Source organism: Ceratosolen solmsi, unplaced genomic scaffold (assembly GCF_000503995.2).
Source record: "Ceratosolen solmsi marchali unplaced genomic scaffold, CerSol_1.0 scaffold41, whole genome shotgun sequence".
NCBI classification, from domain to species: Eukaryota; Metazoa; Arthropoda; class Insecta; order Hymenoptera; family Agaonidae; genus Ceratosolen; species Ceratosolen solmsi.
In genome coordinates, this window is record NW_011948424.1 from 6,827,728 (window position 1) to 6,846,700 (window position 18,973).

The 18,973-nt window shown below is 28.3% G+C and overlaps 2 protein-coding genes across 3 annotated transcripts in view; one reads left to right on the forward strand and one right to left on the reverse strand.

Moving 5' to 3' along the window:
- Positions 1-18,973, reverse strand: part of LOC105362629 (neo-calmodulin) — a 139,635-nt gene that overhangs the window by 35,951 nt on the left and 84,711 nt on the right. The window lies entirely within an intron of this gene.
- Positions 10,170-17,716, forward strand: TpnCIIb (troponin C type IIb). The gene is made up of 5 exons (XM_011500106.1): positions 10,170-10,266; positions 10,788-10,806; positions 11,176-11,319; positions 15,299-15,547; positions 17,628-17,716. The coding sequence occupies exons 1-5, from the start codon at positions 10,264-10,266 to the stop codon at positions 17,654-17,656; spliced, it is 444 nt and encodes a 147-aa protein (XP_011498408.1). The 5' UTR covers positions 10,170-10,263; the 3' UTR covers positions 17,657-17,716.

The window sequence follows — 18,973 nt, forward strand, 5'->3', positions numbered from 1 at the left end:
AGAATATTAACGTTTTCAATTTAAAAATTTATTTTAAATTTATTATGTGGAGAATAGAAATTCTTACCATTTAAAAAGTTTTTTCAATGTTTAATATTACAATTTTGCTATATTAATTAATATAAGCTAAATAGCTGCTATAAACAGACGATTATACAAATTTTTAATTAAATCATATTTTTAACAATTATAAAAATTACAATTATAATTATTTAAATATTAATAAAAGTTACGATATCTTATTGAAATGTTTAATCAAAATTGTATTTTTTTTAATTATTAATGCGGTAGCATTTAAATAGTAGTCAATAGAGTATATTGTAATTTTTATAATTCTGTAAGAAAAATCTAATTTAACGTTCAAATAAAAAAAGTAAATTACAAAGTCAAATTTAATGAATATATTACAAATGAGAATACAGATATATGTGTACCATAGAGAGAGAGAGAGAGAGAGAGAGAGAGAGAGAGTTAAAATGAAAAGAGTCAATAAACAATAAATAATGTGAATTTATTGAAGTGATAACCGAGAGAATTTATTATTCGTTTAGCGTATCATCACAATAAAGTATATAAGATAATTATACGAATATCTGTATGTATACTAGCAATTTCTTCATTATTGGGGTCTCATTGCAAACTTTGTAATGATTAAGAATATACAAAACACACAAACATTTTACTTATAAATAAGTGTATACGTTATTCTGTTCCAAAATATATTGACGTAACGTACACTTAAGAATTAATACGTTGAAATTCGATCAGACTTTCTTAGAAATGATGTATCTATGTTATGGACTACAAATATTTAAGCGTAGGTGTGATTATTATGTCATGTTTGTTTTCCAACGTTAGGAGAAGAAATTAAAGTTGATAGATTGAATAAGAAATAAGAAGGAATAGTAATTTATAAGAAATTACGTAAAAATAGTTTGCAACCCGTTATTAAAAATATTTATGAGAAAAGAAATGTATAGAAAATAATATAAATGTGATTATAATATTTTGTATTTTATTATTTTTGCAATTATATATTTTATTATTGTTATGTAATTAATATCAATAGTTAGCTACTATACATGCCGGGGTATGAATATTTATAGGTATTATTATTGAAGTTTCATCGATGCATATTTAACTCATAATATGAAAAAATTTTTAATTTGCGACACGATGGGCTTATGATTAAAAGAAATAGTAATCAATGAATGTACTGCGCTTACAATGAAATTGTATGTGCTATTTATATAGATTATTATTTTATGATTATTCATTTAAAAAACACGACTTTGTGAATAATTTGTATAATTTGTCAGATTCAATTTGTGTAGGAGTCAAGTTGAAAAAAGTTCTCGAGTGTCATCACCTTGATATAGCTGTTTACTTTTGCAGCCTATAATTGACGGAAACCGGTCGCACTAAAAAGGACATTAGTACATAGAGGAAAATTTGTAGGTATTCAAAAATAGATGTCGCCTTAAAAAAGGTGAATTACTTGCATGGAGAAGAGAATCGAATTCCTTCGATTTATTCCTTCTTAATTCCTTTTGATATGCCGTATGCGTCAAAATGTACTTTTTTAGGTAAAATTGAAGTACAAGTCAACGAGGTTAACTTTTCTCTCACTTTATTTGGTACGATATTTTCTTCTTACCCATTTTTACATTTTGGATTAGATCATTTAGGTCTGTGCAAACGTATGAGGCGAAGAGAAAATAAAGGCGCTTTGAGATTGAGTATTCCCAAATCACGTCGAACATTCAGTAATTAAAAAAATCATTTTAAATTGTTTAATTTGTATTATTGAAAATATTATATTGCGAATATTATATTGAATTGTATTTGAAAATATTTATTCACAAAATTGAGAAACATAAAATTCCATAATAAAATAACAATTCATAGTATAATACTTATTTTAAATTTTCTCTTTTTTATTTTCACGGAAAAGAGTACTATAATAATTTTAATAGAAAATAAAACGAAAAATTGCTAATTAAAGTAATTTCTAAAATTATTTTTATAAATTCAACTAAATACATCTAAAGTGAATTAGTTAAATAAAGAGTTTTTTAACTTGAATGTATATATTAATTTTCTTTTTAACTTATAACAATTTTAAATATTATTATCATTCTTAATATCACTGGATTTTTATAATATGAACATTAACTTACTATAAAAATAGTTGCATTTTATAATATTAAAGCAAATATTCACATATTTCTTGTTTATTTTCCTCTTCATATTTAAATTCTATTTTTTTCTTATGTTTCTAATATATCAAATTCATTTTAGAATGTCTTTGCATTTAATATTATTTACAAGTTACGTTACGGTTACAAGTTACGGTTAATAAATAATTTAAAAATGTGTATATACAAGAGCTTGTTTTTTCAACAGAATCACAATAAGTAAATAATAAGAACTAAATATAGAGCGACAAAATGGAGATACGTAAATGCGATTTGCCCGATGATGTAACAGAGTAATGCACCGCAAAATTCATAGTCGTGGGTTTGTAATAGAAGAAATTCTCATCGTTGCTGCTGTCGTTGGGAGAAAGATTCATTTGCTGTGTGGGAGCAATGAAGACGACAAAGACAAAGATAACAATAACATCATGCGGGATGCAGTTGCAGACTGGGGAAAATTCAATAGGATTGATTGTTCTTAATTTTCTTACAGGCGTAGACGCAAGTAATATCGATTGATAAAATATTTTCCTAAATGCGATTATGTTGATGAATGTCTTTTACTTATTTGAATTATTTTTCTTTTAAAAGATAACAAGAAGTTAGTTTTAATTATAATAGAAAGAAAAATTCGTGATAGTAGGATAAAATTTCCTAAAATTTGGCTCCAGTCTTAACTGAGCTAGTAAATTTAGTTACATTGTTTTGTGTTTTGTTTGTGTTTGTAAAGTTCGTTAAAGTTTTTGTGTGGGATTTAAACACTACATATACTATCTTTTATTTTTTTTTTTTAATAAAATTTACATATTTATGAATTATATATAAATAATATGCTATTTTATTTAAACTAATTAAAAGAAAATATAATATAATATATTAAATATATGAAATCATGTATAAAACTTTGCATGCAATATTTTCTTTTTGAGTACATTAATTAATAATAAAAATTTATATACACTTATTAATATTAGAAAACAGTATAACGAACAAGTATGTAGTACTTTGAGTATTAATTCTCAGTAAATCAATGACAGTAGAAGAATATTATAATGGAACCAATACAACTTTATTATAAATCCAATTCTAGGACTAACCGAATTTTTTCATGTTTTTTTTTTTTTTACTATGTTGTGTTATTGGAATAATTATGACATTATCACCAAATAAAATATCTACATTATCTATATCCGGTAGTACTTTCTACTAAAATAAATTTTATTCGGTAGCTATATTGTCAAAAATGTAATAGTTCCGAAAATTGTCTAATTATTATTATTCCTTATATTATTTATAATTCGTTAGAATTATTGCGTTTGTAAATGAGCAGGTGCATTATGATAATGACACATGTGTTTCATTTTCATATAAGAATTTTGTATACTATAGTAAGATTGATTATATGATTATATTATATTGATTATACGTGTTGATTTGTTAGACGGATTATAAAATTTATACATCATTTACAAAATGTATATAAGATCGCATCGATAAACATATATCAAAAATCAATCAAATAAAATAAGACATTGTAACTAAAGACTAAATGTATATTAAATATAAATATGTATTTTGCATTATTTATATGTAAGAAAAAATATATATTCTCACTGGCTTTAACGTTATAATTAATTGACTCAACATACATTTGATTTGATCTTTTAGGAACCTCACGCGGATCTATGCTATTGGAATTGAAAATTGTCGAATTGTCACGAAACGAGATGTGCTCTCAAAGTAAGATATTCATAAAATTAAATACTTATGTATATCAGTGATTCAGAACTGTTGGCTCAGATACATCCGTCTACAAAATGCAAGAGAATGTTTAGGCTTTGATTCTCTTCGTGTATTTAACAGGACGTTGGTATGTATATATATATATATATATGAGAATTTGATAATAATCCATGAAATTTGTATTTATCAATGTAAATGGCAAGCAAATTGGCATATCTGCTAGCTGAGGAGTTGAGGCGTTGATTTCGTGCTCTAATTCTCATATCTCTGTTTTGTTCAACCTCATTGAGTAATAACTAATTTCTTAATTTCTCAATTTCATCAATTCTTCAGTTCAATTCTGATTTTCTATTTGGCAGTTAATATATTTCTTTTGGTATTTTTTTGACATTTTCAATAAAAATAATTTACTCAGTAACGCGGATAATTATACACGTCCATCCCTTTATCACGTGTTTTATATTAATAAAATAAACGTTCGTAATACATACATACATATGTGTGTGTGTGTGTGTGCGCGCGTGTGTGTGCGCGCGCGCGCGTGCGTGAGTAAGAAATTTTTGTTTATATTCAATGGTAAGCATTGCACGTCATTTTCTTACTAATTCTAGAAAAATTAAATTAAATTTGCATTATAAAAATATTGTATAAGTTTTAGAACCGAACTTTGCGTTGATCTTTAATTATCACAGCAAATAAATTTATATTTTATAAGCTCGATTTTGTCGCTAATGCCAGAATATGAAGAAAGGAGAATTTTATTTAGCAATAAAAATCACGTGGTAAAAATCATCGATTAAAATATTCATATATACCGTAATTTTTTATTTTATTTGTTAAATGAAAACTAATTCTAATTAATGTCTATCCTTTATAAATATAGCTCAAAATGGTATTTCCTAATTAATGGAATCTATCGAGTGGTTAAATCGAATTATTTTATCGATCAATATGGAATATATGTCGAATGTCAACCTTTGAAATGTTGGATTTGTACGTAATTATTAATCCAACTAGGAAATCGTCATTGCGCATGCATTGATGCTTAAAATCATAGGATTGCCAAATCGACTTTCATCATAAGCACTTGTTATTGTTTGCCATCCTCCACCCACGTCCGCCCAGGTAATTAAGACCGTATCACCACGTGAGCATTTGTAGACGAGTCTTCGTGTATGCTCTCATACTTATCGAAAGATAAATTAATCCTTTAATGGTGTGCTTAATTGTGAGCCAGTGCTCTACAAACGGCAATTGCAACGATAATAGTCGCGGTCGAAGTCTAAACGCCGTTAATTAGTAAAGTTTTCGAGGGCGGTCTGCCAGATTGAGAAACATAGCGACTTTATGTCCGCGGAAGCGAGAGAATATGATGAGATTGAAGGAATATAGGATTTGCGACTGCATGTCAGCAGAACTATAATGTTACTGTATCGGATGGCCGCTGTTGTTACTTGTCTCCTATGGGAGGCTGCTCGAAATTACGCCTCTTCTCTCTCGTGGGAGGTTAGATAGAAGAATAATCGGGCTTAGCGGGTTATTGCGTGCTTCCACATATTTTCTGCAATGAAGCCTGAACTCTATATAGTCTTTTGTTTAGTCCTAGTTGATAACGAGGTTCAACTTTAAATGTCTATCATAATTTTTTTTACATTAGGGATAAATTAGTTTCATGAGCTTCCTTACATCGAAATTGTTAAGGTAAAAAAAACTTGTACGAAGAGGCTTTTAAACAGGATTGGCGCTTCAAGTTTTCCAAGTTGCTTATACCAAAATTTCAGCTAGCTTTGCAAAATTAAAATTTGCAAAGTCACGGTGATTGCATAAACCATGCAAGTGCATTTTAACTGTAACCTAGTTTTGTTTGACTAATTGTTTTAAAGAATCCATTGCAAAATTATTTTAATTCGATATTTAAGCGTCCACTTGATACTGCGAAATACATTTCGCCGTACGATGTTATGTGTAATCAATTTTTCAAACGTTCCGATCAATATTTATTTTACTACAAGTTTAAAAAATATCCACCGTCGATCACGAGAGAATTGATAATTTTATTGTACTATTATCATTTAGTACTTTAATTTACGATGACGCAATTTAATTAAGAAATTCAAACACTATTTACTGTGCTTCATGAAAAAGGACTTCTTTGTTCTATATTTGCTGTATCGTAATTAACTATCGAATTAACACATCAACAAATTAAAGAGAATTTACTATTTTAATTCGTATAACAAAAATTGTGACTTTCGGATATTTAATTGACTTTTATCCATATATTCGGGGCTATATATTTTCATTATAATTCTGTAATAGTCTTAAAATTATTCTGTACATAAGATCGATAATCTTATGACTTTGTTTTGTATCTATAACATGCAGATATATACCATATACTTTGTTAGATAATATAAAATAATATTTAACATTCGCTTTAATTTCTTTTATCACCAATCGTCGTACGCATTTTCAATAAAATGATATTTCAAGCGCACTTCTCTATCTATATACGAACGCATTATAATCGGAATTATAAATAGAATAATCGCATATAAACCCATAGAAAATTAACGCCGAAATACCATATTTTCATAGTTTGTTTATTTATTTTAACGATTTTAACGAGTATATTTGTTGGTATTGTCAATGTATTTAATGTAATAAATTATTGAAAAATCTATTACATATGCATATAAAAAGCTTATAAATAAATGGATCTTCTCTCAAACGTAATAATTAAAAATATACATACAAAAATAATTCACTAAATCTGATGCGCTAATTGTGCTTCAAACGTTGACATGCAAATTTCAAGGTTCTAAATTTATCACATGATTGCCCTATGACAAAGTAATACTAGACGAGGGAGCTTTTTTGCGTCAACCTTTATATTCCTCTTGTAAACTTAAAGCTGCACGGGATGAAGATCTCGCGATGCATTTAACTGGATGGATGCCCTTCCGCATACACGACGATCGGTTCGCACACAGCCTCCTCGAAGCTATAGATTAACCGGCTACTTGGCATAAGCGCCAAATTACACATTAAACGCGTGCGCGCCATCGGTGCACATTCAAACTTCTACCTAATCAAGATAAGGTCCGTTTGTTGACTCGACGCGCCCACTTACCGTTAAATAGACCATTCATATCAATTATTGCATTCTTTCATTATCAAGCTTGAAATAATTGTCTATGTATTTATCGCGGTATCAATTTTATGAGTTGTATCATGGTATTATTTATTGCCGATAGGTTTTGCAGAATAATGATAATCATTGTCACATGTTTTGTGACACTTTTGAAAATCATCGAAATAGTAATATTGAAAAAAGCAGATTGTACTTTATTTACTATGACGAAGCGGAAAACTTTTTCTTTGATAAATACATTCGTTCACATTTTATTATTTTATCGAAAAACGAACAATATTTGGGAAATGCGATATTTTCAATTTTATAGAGTGGATTCATTTAAAAATAGATATATTTTCTTCTTCGCGTCAGTCAATGTGCTAGTTACATCTTCGAAGAATCTAAAGAACTTTAAACACTAGGTCTTTGATTATAATTACAATAAAAATAGCATTACCTATGAAAATAAACATCTAACAGTCAAGGGTATACGATAATTCCGTAGTGTAATTAATTTTAACAATATTTTATTAATAATATCAATCCAAATGTAATGGATGATGAAGTAACATTTATGCTTTTATTAATTATGCATGGAATATAAAAATTATATTATTTTCTATTTTGTTAACTTTGCAAGAAGATTTGAATTTGAATTTTCAGAAATTTGTAGAAATCAATTATAAAAGTTTTTACAGATGAACTATTAATTATAAATTTTACGATAATTCGTCATTGAATTACGGATTTACGTATCCAAGGTTGTAAAATTAAAGAACAATTTACAAAATAATCGGCAATTGATGGATGATTTGTAAAAATCATCGAGGACTTATGTTTGGTGGGATTTATCCAATGTTCACATCTGTTTTACATCGCCGCCACTTGCATAGAAATAAAGTATAATTTATTTAAGACTTTGAGCGCCTCGCATTCATAAAGCACATTTATTTAAAATTTTGATGTACGACCTACGCATTTAACGCGCATCGCGAATCGACCCATCATTTTGAAACCGACACTGAAATCCCATTATGCTGAATGTCATTGGGAAGTCATTTATTATTTGTCAATTTACGTAGGCTTCGGTAAGTAATTTTACACTTTAATGAAACTTTTATTAAAAATAGAAAATCTGTTAATTAAATATTTTTCCGCTATAATTTAAGCCCGACAAACTGAAAAGTCGCTTTCACTCTAGGAGGATAAGTTTCAAAGAATTTTCTACCTTGACGATGGTTTGTCTAATCAAATTAGATATTACGTCACCCCTCGTTTATACTTGTTTAAATTTTAATTGAAAATAAAACATTACATTACAGTGCTTTTGATTGAAAATAGAATATCGTATAGTCTATATAACAATCATAATACATCATGATTATGAGTTTCTAAATTAAATTAACGAAGCTGTCGAGAAACAAGAAAGAATAATAAGGATTATTAGGAAAGCGCAAAGCTTGTAAAATTGCAAATTTTATTTAAGAAAAATTAGCTATTAAAGATTAGCATTCGAGATGAATGTCACATCAAACGCTATTATACATAAACATTCACCTACGTCAATTTATCCACGCACTCTTTGCCGTATCAATAGTTATAATGTATACAGAGGGCTTCGAGTCGAATGGAGCAACAACATCTTTAGTGAAGCGAAGAATTTTCGTTTCGACAAAAATGCGACGAGGATGCCAAAGATGACGGCAGTGGCGAAGACGACGATACCAACGCATGGAAAACAGCAGTATCATAGCCTGGAAGTGTTTTGAAATAGCCGTGAGTTCTTCTTGGCTTCACTCCCGCCCTCTCTTTCTCTTTCACTTTGCTCGAGCTTTGTCGTCGTCTCGACAATCAGCAATAGTATTTCTCTACGCTCTTAAATATGAGACTATTTATCGAAATAGTCGACACTTTCTATTAAAATTGCCGCTCGACTTCGACGATATTAACAGTGGAGCGAATCTATTAATAGAAAAATAGTTAACAGGTACGCAAGAAGCAATCCATCAAATGAAATGGAAAATGTTGATTTGACTTTGGCAAATTTGACGTCGAAAGCTTCGATATTCATAATCTATTGTACTCACAAGATAAATTCGTCATTTGCCATGGATTTCACCTTATCCAAGACACGTGTCAAGAAATTAATATGAATTTATCGATGAATTATTACATGTAAATGAAAATATGTAAATGTAAATGAAATATCGTCTGGTTTTCGTTAAAGCTCCTATAGTGCCTATCGTTAGAGCCATCAAACGTGTGCGAATTTTTAACATCTTTCTCCTCTATCCGTAAGGGATGTTGGAGGGGTGCACCATTTTCACGAAAATCCAGAATTTCATCAATGTCGGCCTGCTTTTTTTCTTCTTTTTTTTTTTTTTTTTTTTTTTTTTCCAATCAACCCACGCTCAAGCACGACCATCCAATGCCACCTTACTTAGCCCAAATCCTCGGATTAAGCCCTTTTACAACATAGGAAAGATAGCAATATTTCACTTGTAAGGCTCGTCCGCGTTCACCACCCATTGAATGAATAATGGAGCTCCATTAATCGAATGATATTAACGACTTGGGTCGACCTTTGCCACGCTCATTTGCTAAATGAGCGCATGAAATTAGATAACCCAGGCTTTAAATAATCGCGGTGAAGTAAAACTGTCCTTGGAATTTATCCAGAAATTATAATTCTAGTATGATGGAGGGAGCGCGCGCGTTATTCATTAAAAAAGAATTAGAAAATATAGTAAGTTTCGTCTCGTGAAAATATCTCGGCGGAGCGATTACAGCCGAGCGGCAGCCCTAAAAGTGTACGCTAACGAGCGGGACTATTTGTTCCTCGCGGCGATGCCCGGCGTCGCAGGGGCAAGGCAGCGGAAGTCCCCGCGCCCCCCGCGCTGAAGAAATCCCGGGCCGAGTGCCGGGAGCGGATACGAGAGCCAGCCCAGGGCGAGAGGGGGCTGCTGGTTCGGTGGGCACCTCGCGGCGAACGACAGCATTATAGCCGGCAGCGGACGTTCACGGCCCGCCGTGGAAGGGGCGTCACCACGACCGCGGAAAGACTCGGCTGGAGGTTATAAAAGTTATCCCCGTGGACGGACGGGGCGTTAGTGCGGAGCCTGCTCCAAGGAAGGCAGCGCCGGGACACGCGAGACTTGCACGGGACACGGCCAGCTGGAGTAAATAATGGTCAGTGCGCGGGTGTTTACGCTCTCTTAAGGTTGGCGCGCAGTGAAGGAGTGCGTTCGGGAGGACGTCGGCCGTCGGCCGTCAATGGGCGGACCTGATTTGCGAGCAATGCCGCCGTCGGCCAGGGGGAACTCCGGGGTCGAGGCGCACGACTCTTTGCGGGATCGCGATGCATGGGACTGCGGCTAAGATGCCCGCTGACCAATATTTTGCAATCTCGGGCTCGCGATTAACGTCCCGCGCGTAATTTTCGAGAAGGACGAGGGTGAGATTAAGCAGATGGATGAGATATTCGCGAACGCGTTATCCATGGGGTGTTCTTTTGGTAAAAAAAAAAAAAAACTCCGCTGAGAAGACGTTCAAAAGATACGAGCCCTGGCGTAAATAGCATATCTCTTTGGAATGAACGCGCGCTTCCGCGTAGCCGCTTGCATATTAATGCTTTTTCCCCTCCGACTTTGATGCTATTTCTAAATTGGCTTGCCATTGTTCTTTTGCTTATAGTTTATCTTCTGTTTCAGGATGAGGAACAGGTTCAGAGTAAGCAGCCACTTTTGCCTTTTACAGTCTAATCTTTAAGAAGTTCGTTGCTTAAAAAGTATGCGTGCACTTTTTGGCGATAAGGTGCCGTTCGGCATTTGAATTATAGAAAGCTATTTGTAATTGTATTCTTCTTCGTTTTATAATTATTTCGTCGGCTTAACTTTTTCCAACTCAATTGCTTCTTATATAATAATAATAATAATCATCATCATCATCATCGAGTGCGGTCTGTTAACAATTAGAGGCGAAACTTTTGTAACAAGCCGTAATTAAAAAAGTACGTCGAAATGAATGATTACTTAAGCGCGTGAATTATTTTATTGCACGAAAATGCGGAGAGTAAAAATATCGATTTTTTGTGATCAGTGCTCAAGCGAGCTTTTTCCATGTTTGACCCGTCAAAGTCGGGCAAAATTGAAAAAGAGAAGGTCCGTACTATCCTCAATACTCTGGGTCACACTTTTGACGATCACGATTTGGACATTATGCTGAAAGCCGAGGATATTGAAGGTAAGATGATTCACACAAGTAAATTAAAATCCTTTTTCTCACTCTCTAACTCGTCTAAAATGGAGGTTTTCTTTCATAGCGTTTATATATGTATGTGTATATATATATATATATATATATATATATATATATATATCATTTTCAACTGCGTTCTTCCTTTATGTATGAGTTGGTCGAGGGATTTTACGACAATTATGTTGACCTAATAGACAAAGGCAAATAATTATTAAGATCCTTGCGTAAATCAAATTTTCATTTCCTTTGAGCGTCTCTCATGCAAACAGAGTCTCTTATATCACCATAAAATCTTCTTCTTCGAATATATTATATTCGTCGATGATTGTATTTTAAATTTGACAAAAAAAAAACAGAAAATGAAGAATGAAAATGGGTCAGTATATATTAAAGCTTAATTATTGAAGAAAACAAAATTTTTTAAATTAATTTTCAACCTAATGTTGAAAATATATAGAATTATGAAATTTTTTGATTATGCAAACCCATACGAACCAATAATTGTCTGCCATCTAAACAAATTTTCATTCTAAACAATAATCTAAATTTAATATTGTAAATCTAAGGGCAATTCCAATATTTATAAATCTATTTATCTGCTATTTAGGACAATACGTAATTTGTAATAAATAATTATTATGACTATGAATATTTCAAAGCCAATATAAGTAGTGTACGACAATCTTTGCCTATCTTTATGGTTTTATACATTTAAGGATTATTCTGCATTATTCCGGGTTAAAATGTTATTTATCCCTATTCTTCCAATTCCATCTTATTAGCACTCTAAAATGTTTACTGAAAATATTAATTTAAAATCATGAATACTATCAAAGATTTATGGATATGAGAAAAGACGATATTGTATTTATTTTAAATATAATTTATTCTATTGAATATAATATTTATTGTTGCACAAAAATGCTATCAATAATTTTATAGGTTGGGGAACATTTTCAATTATTGATCAATTCTCATATAAAACTAATTTACAATATGGCCACTACGAGGATCATAGATAGCGATAAAATAAAAAAATTGATATAAGTAATTAAAATTTATAGACTTTATAATAAATATTTAGGATGAGCATTTATTAATTAATTACTTTTTTGTTCTTTTTCTTTTCATTTTAAAATAATTCTTTTATACTTTGACAAAATACATTTGCGAGTATCTTTTAATTAAATTGGAGCGAATTAAATTTTTCGCAACCACTTTATAGATAGTAAAATTATAAGGGTCGTAAATTTATAAGTGAGAAAAGTAGATTTTTATTATCCCTATATATTTTTTTCTTATCGAAAGTAAAGTATTCTTCGTACCAAAGTTTAGTCTTCACTCTCCCTATCTTTTATAAAGTAAACAATGACATAAACATTAGAATTGCCATTATATGTAGTGTTAATACGTAAAGTCGTTATGGAATTGTTTAGTAATTTCTGCGAGTAAATTATGATTGGCGTTTTAAGACGCTTAAAGAATACGTGGTAGCGTAAGACAAAGTACTTGTGACTATTTCACAAAATAGCAGTGCTAAATGACTCGGACATAATTTTATTACCGAGCCTCGTACTAGTACAGGATATTACGCACACTACGATAATATCTGCACTGAGTTCTCTTAACTTACTCGCGGTCAAATAATGAATTATTATTCTGTAAAAGATATATAAAGCTGACTCTTTAGTGACAATGCATATGTCACTATATGTACTCGAATAGTACAAATAATTATTGTAGACTCCAACATTAATTCGTCGTTCTACTTTAATGTTTCAACGATATAGAAAATACATGAAATTGCTATATAAAGCTTGTGTACGAGTTTTTTTTTTTTTTTTTTTTTTTTTTAAAATTCTTTAGTTTCACATAAGCCTCTATATTAATGCCATTTGAAATGTAATAATACAAATTTGAAACTTCTCCATCTTTTTATTTCATCCTGTATTTTATCATTAATTAATTCAACTTTCAAATATAATTGCCATTAATTTTTATCAAATACTTATTCTATAATTGCTGTTTGAAAAACAGTCAATCATTTAAATATGCATTTAGCTTTAAAAATATATAAAATATGCTTACTGTATCATTAGTGCAATCTAAAATAGCAATTTGGCAGATTCAACTTTGAATTCTTAATATTTCTGTTCTATTTTCATTGTATATTTTTCAAACAGTAAAAATAATAATTCTCCTCAGGTAGATATTATTGGAAAATTAAAAAAAATATTTTAGAAAGTAAAATGTAAATATACTGCAAATCAATTTATAACGGGATAATCGTTTTAAAAAATGTAAAGGTACATTGATAATGTGTATTTAGTAATACGGTACTGGCTTAATTAGCTTGTACATCCATACGATCAAAAGCATTTTTCTCTCTAATAGTAGATTAAAGCAAATCAAGGGCTATAAATTGGATTTCGAGTAATTTATATCTTTTCTACATTTGCTTTTTTTGCTTAAATAAATCTCTGAAGCTAAAAAAATATACAAATAGTAATATAAGAAAGTAGCTATATTATCAAAACATGCTAAAAGCAAACCTGAATATAATCATTTTAATTATAAATTTTTGTTATTATTAAGCTGATATAATTTGTAAATTTATATAAGAGATTAGGTTTGATATAATAATATGGACAAGTTTATCGTTCGAAGTTGAAATTTCAATAATAGTGCAACAGTTCAGTAGTTTCAGTAGTTCATCGAAGTTTGGTCTTCGGTATTTGCTTAATACTGTAAAATCGATAACCTTAGTTATAAATTCTATAAATTCAAATGGTTTAGATTGTTATTATTAGTGTCTTGGAATTCACAGAGCTATTTGTATTTATGAGCTTAATAGAACGTATTTTGTTATTATAATTATCGCGATGAATTTATTTCATTGTAAAATGATTTTAATTTCGTTTGAACTTCAACGTTTTATTTCCACAAATTAATCAGTATAATTTTTATGTTTATTCATCAAATTTCATATTTATATAATTTCGAGATATTACTTTAAAACAAAGCTTAGAGGATCTGAAAATTTTGTAACTATATTTAGAAAGAACAAGAATTCAGTGTTATTTTTAGAAAAATAGTTGTGTCTAAAATTATATCTATCTTTTTCTATATTACTATATGCTCTATAGACTAATCTTCACAGAATACAAAATTACTAAAATAATACTTTGATACATAAAATAAAAATAATAAAAGAGAAATGGATTAAAAAAAGAGAAAATGAAAGCGACACAAAAAATTTTCATTCAATTAATATTATATTTCCAAATAATTGACAGTAATTAACCTTTCCTAAGATTTTTCAAAACAAAATTTCAAAACTTTTTCCCTGCTGACTATATTATTCTCATATTTCAAAGCCAATAAAATGTATGTGCTTTGACAATTACTTGACTGCTATAAAGTAACAAATTTTATTTATTTGTTAATAATGGATATCTATATTATACTAAAAAAAAGAAGAGAAAATTCAATATTACAATAAATTAATGTTAAAATTAATTCATTATTTTCTTGCAATTTAATTAAAGCATTTAAATATTATTTTAATGTAAGCGCACTTTTCCATGAAGTTTTCGTCTACATTATTATATGTACAAGTAGCTTTAAAGCTATTAGTAGAAATTAAGTGCAAATAACTAAACAATTGTATATAGATAAAATATTTTATTAAGTATTAAAAATAAATTGTAATAAAGTAGGCATTTTACGGATTTTACAATAAATTATGGGTTATTATAAAAATGAAAAAACATACTTATTTACTAATAATTATAAATTAAGTCAAACTTCTAAAGAGAAAAAAAAGAACTATAGATTATAGAAAATATTATTTGTATGATTAAATTATATCAAATTCCAACGATAGCAAACATATCCGTACATAGAATATGCTATTATCAATCCCAACAAGAAAACATAAAGAAGAAGAAATTTGAATTCTCAGGCACCGGTGTTGTAAGCTTCGACTCATTCTTCCGAGTAGCCTGCCACTTCCAAGAGGAGGATGACGAGGCTCTCCAGAAGGAGTTAAAAGAGGCCTTCCGCCTATACGACAAGGAAGAGAAAGGATATATACCAACAAGCTCTTTGCGGGAGATCCTCCATGCTCTCGATGATCAAATAACACCTGATCAAATGGATGGTATGATTGCAGAAATTGACACCGACGGCTCAGGCACTGTTGATTTTGATGGTAACATTCCCTTTGTTTTATTATTATTACAACTAAGACATCTACAAATTATAATTGTGCAATATATTAGCCAAAATACTATCTAGGAAAATCTGTGTTGTGCAATTGCCAGTAATTTGGAGTTGCTATAAATATTCTTATTCTTAACTTTTTAGTAATTTTATTAGGTCTAAAAAGTATTACTAAATTCTATTTAAAATTACAAGTTAAATACTATATCAGTCGAATTATTGTGGTTTAAATAATAAAACGTCATATTTCATATATATTATTATCGTTTGTTTATCTTATTTAATCAATTATACATAATTAAGAAGAAAAATTAATTTTATGTATTAATATGCATTTATAGTCAATTACAGGAGGCTACTTAAATTAATAAAAATAAATTAAATTAAATATAAAGGCTTATATTTTGAATGTGATAATGTGGTTTTCAATTAATATAATTTAAAGAAGCAAAAACTTTTCTATAATATGAGAACTTAAGCTTTGTTGTATTAACAAAATAATATATACAAATGAAAAAATAACTGTTGAAAAAAATAACAATTTTCTTTTCATAATTGGTACATATTAATCTATTATACAACTGTACTATTTGATACTTGAGACACATTCAGGATGTGGATACGGAACATAAAATAAAATTAACAAAAAAAAAGTATCAAACATACAAACTTTTTTCCCTCTATTTTTCATCAGCTTTTTTTTTTGTACATTTTGCAATATGAATGCTGTAAAATAACAAATGAATTTTGTTCGCAATATGGGACTGCAGAGAGTCTTTATAATTGCAAGTTTACTTGTTCATACAGAATTGTTAACTTTAATTCTTATTAAGATCGTTAAATTTTAATTGAATATGAACATATGAAATAGTTATATGGAAGATCTTTATAAAAAAAGTTTGAAGTTTTAGAATAAAAATAGCTCGCGGTTAAAAATCTGAGATTTCATAATCTATGTAACTTCTAATACAACAATTAATTATAAATTTTTATTTTCTTTTGATTTATAAGGACAAGCATGTTATTTCTTATAAAGACATTAAAAGAAAATACTTGTGCTTATTTGGCTTAGTATAATTTTTATACAAAACTTTTCAAAATCTCCACTCACGAATACGAGAGAATTAAAGGATTTTTACCGAGTTGACCTATTTACTACTTGTTCTCTTGAGCATTTCTGTCGAGGCTTTGATATAAAATGTTTGAGAAAACGGAAGCACTAAAATTTTGTTAACATGAAATCAGTTTATGGTTTATCAGTTAAAATTAAAAATATTTGGAAAGGCGAAATATCAATGTCCATTATTATAGTTAAATAAAATATTTATAGACAACTAAATTTACATTCAAACATATTGTTTGATGCGTTTTTTCTATTATGTATTAAGAGAGAACATAAAATGTTCCTATAACTTTTGAGAATATTAAAAAGATATTAAAATAATTTTGTTTTATTTCAAAATCAATGGACCTACTATTAATATTATATTAATATATTTATTACTTATTTATTCATTTAATATTACACTAATTTATATCGGTATAGTAAAAAAGTAAAAAATTTCTACTCAAATACAATAAATTCAATTTTTTAAATTTTATAAATTATAATTTATTAATTACATACAACAGATTTAGAGAAAATGATAAAAATATCAATTTTGTGTAATATTATGTAACACTAGTTTATTTCAGAAATAAGAATATTTGAAAACTTAAATATTTAAATATTTGAATTTATTTCAAAGCTTATTTATCAATAATCTAATAAATGGAGGTTTTATATATCATAAATTCGATATGTCAAGTGAAATTATCATTTTAATCAACTTTTTTTTTTAAAGTAGAATAACGAGAAAGTATTTTTTATATTTATTTTTTATATTTGAAATCTTATAAATTTATTTTAAATATTAATTTAGCATTTAATATATAAATAGAGGTTTGATTATTTTAAGAAACAATTAATAATAACCGCATTATATTTATATATATATATAGAATTATTATTAAATATTTATAAAATATTCGGGTAAATTGATTATATAAAATCTGTTTTTTATTTTCAGAGTTCATGGAAATGATGACTGGTGATTAAAGATTCAATTATATAAACGTTTCCTTGCTATTATCTGTGAATATTATTATTACGATTATTTTTATTTTGTAATATTTATTTCTTAATAATAAGTAAAACCCTTAAAATTTTCTGTGAGAAATACAATATTAAAAGTGTGACATTTTTTCTATGAATGTAATTAGATATTTTGTTACTTGTTTAACTTTATAATAGCAAATGTTTCAAAAATTTTATTAAAACAACATTGCGTTTTATTTTATTTGAAAATGCTGTTATCTATTGTGCAAGGTAAGTATATCGGATAAGTAAAAAAATTTAAACGGGTCGAACAAAAGATAAGTTTGTATTTTTTTTTTTTTGACATTCCATTTTTAAAATTTCGGTTCAATACGAAACCATATCTTTCATATATGTATTTGGTATTATAAAGGCGCAATTTTGTAACATTATATTGTGAAATATTTAATTTTCACTATTTTAAGTTTAATTTCCCTAATTTTGATTATTTCATAATTTTTCAAATTGAATTTGAAAAAATCTTGTATATTATTTGTTTATTTCTTATTTTAATTATAATTAATTACAATATTTGCGCTTGAATTAATTATGCAGTTTGTAAACTGTTTGATTTGTAAATGATTTGTATATCTTTCGCTTATTTCCTCGTAGTTTATAATAAATTCTTTTTAACTTTGGCTTGTCCAATTACAGACTTTTATATTGCCCATATTTGTTCAATGATCATTATTTTTTTATAATAATAAAAAGTATTTTGAGTTTGTTAAATTTTATACATTTTGGTTAAGTGATATTAACAACTGTTTTAATAAGTTTTATTGAAACAAATTCCTTAATTATAAGGTTAATTATTTTACTCTTTCACTTCACTATTTTCCATCTTGTAAAATCTTTCAAACTATTTGCACTGATCAAGAATTTCTTAGTTATTAGATATATACTAGACTTATTTTTGAGCCTTTTAAAAATCTTTAAAACATTCGGCAATCTTTGTTCAAATAGTTTCCATTATGATTTTTATTTTATACAAGTTTTAATTATGTGTAGGAACTTTTTAAGTAAAGTTTACACGGAATTATAATTTATAAAAAAAAAAAAAAAAAAAAAAAAAAAAAAAAAAAAAAAAAAAAAAAAAAAATACTTATTTGCAATAGTGTATACTGTTACGTGAAAATCTTTTCTAGAATATATTCGTGACAATGTTTTAAAATGGTTAGATACGCAATCTCAGAAAGCCCGTAAATTAACTACATTAATGTATTCATTAGTAAAGCATTCGTGCATATTCAATGGAATTTAATATATTATTAATGGTTA

What these genes read in the sequence shown, in the direction of transcription:
- TpnCIIb (XM_011500106.1), top strand. An exon ending in GAAAGCCGAGGATATTGAAG is followed by an intron (nt 11,320 to 15,298) that starts GTAAGATGATTC and finishes TTGAATTCTCAG; the next exon opens with GCACCGGTGTTGTAAGCTTC. An exon ending in AGGCACTGTTGATTTTGATG is followed by an intron (nt 15,548 to 17,627) that starts GTAACATTCCCT and finishes TTTTATTTTCAG; the next exon opens with AGTTCATGGAAATGATGACT.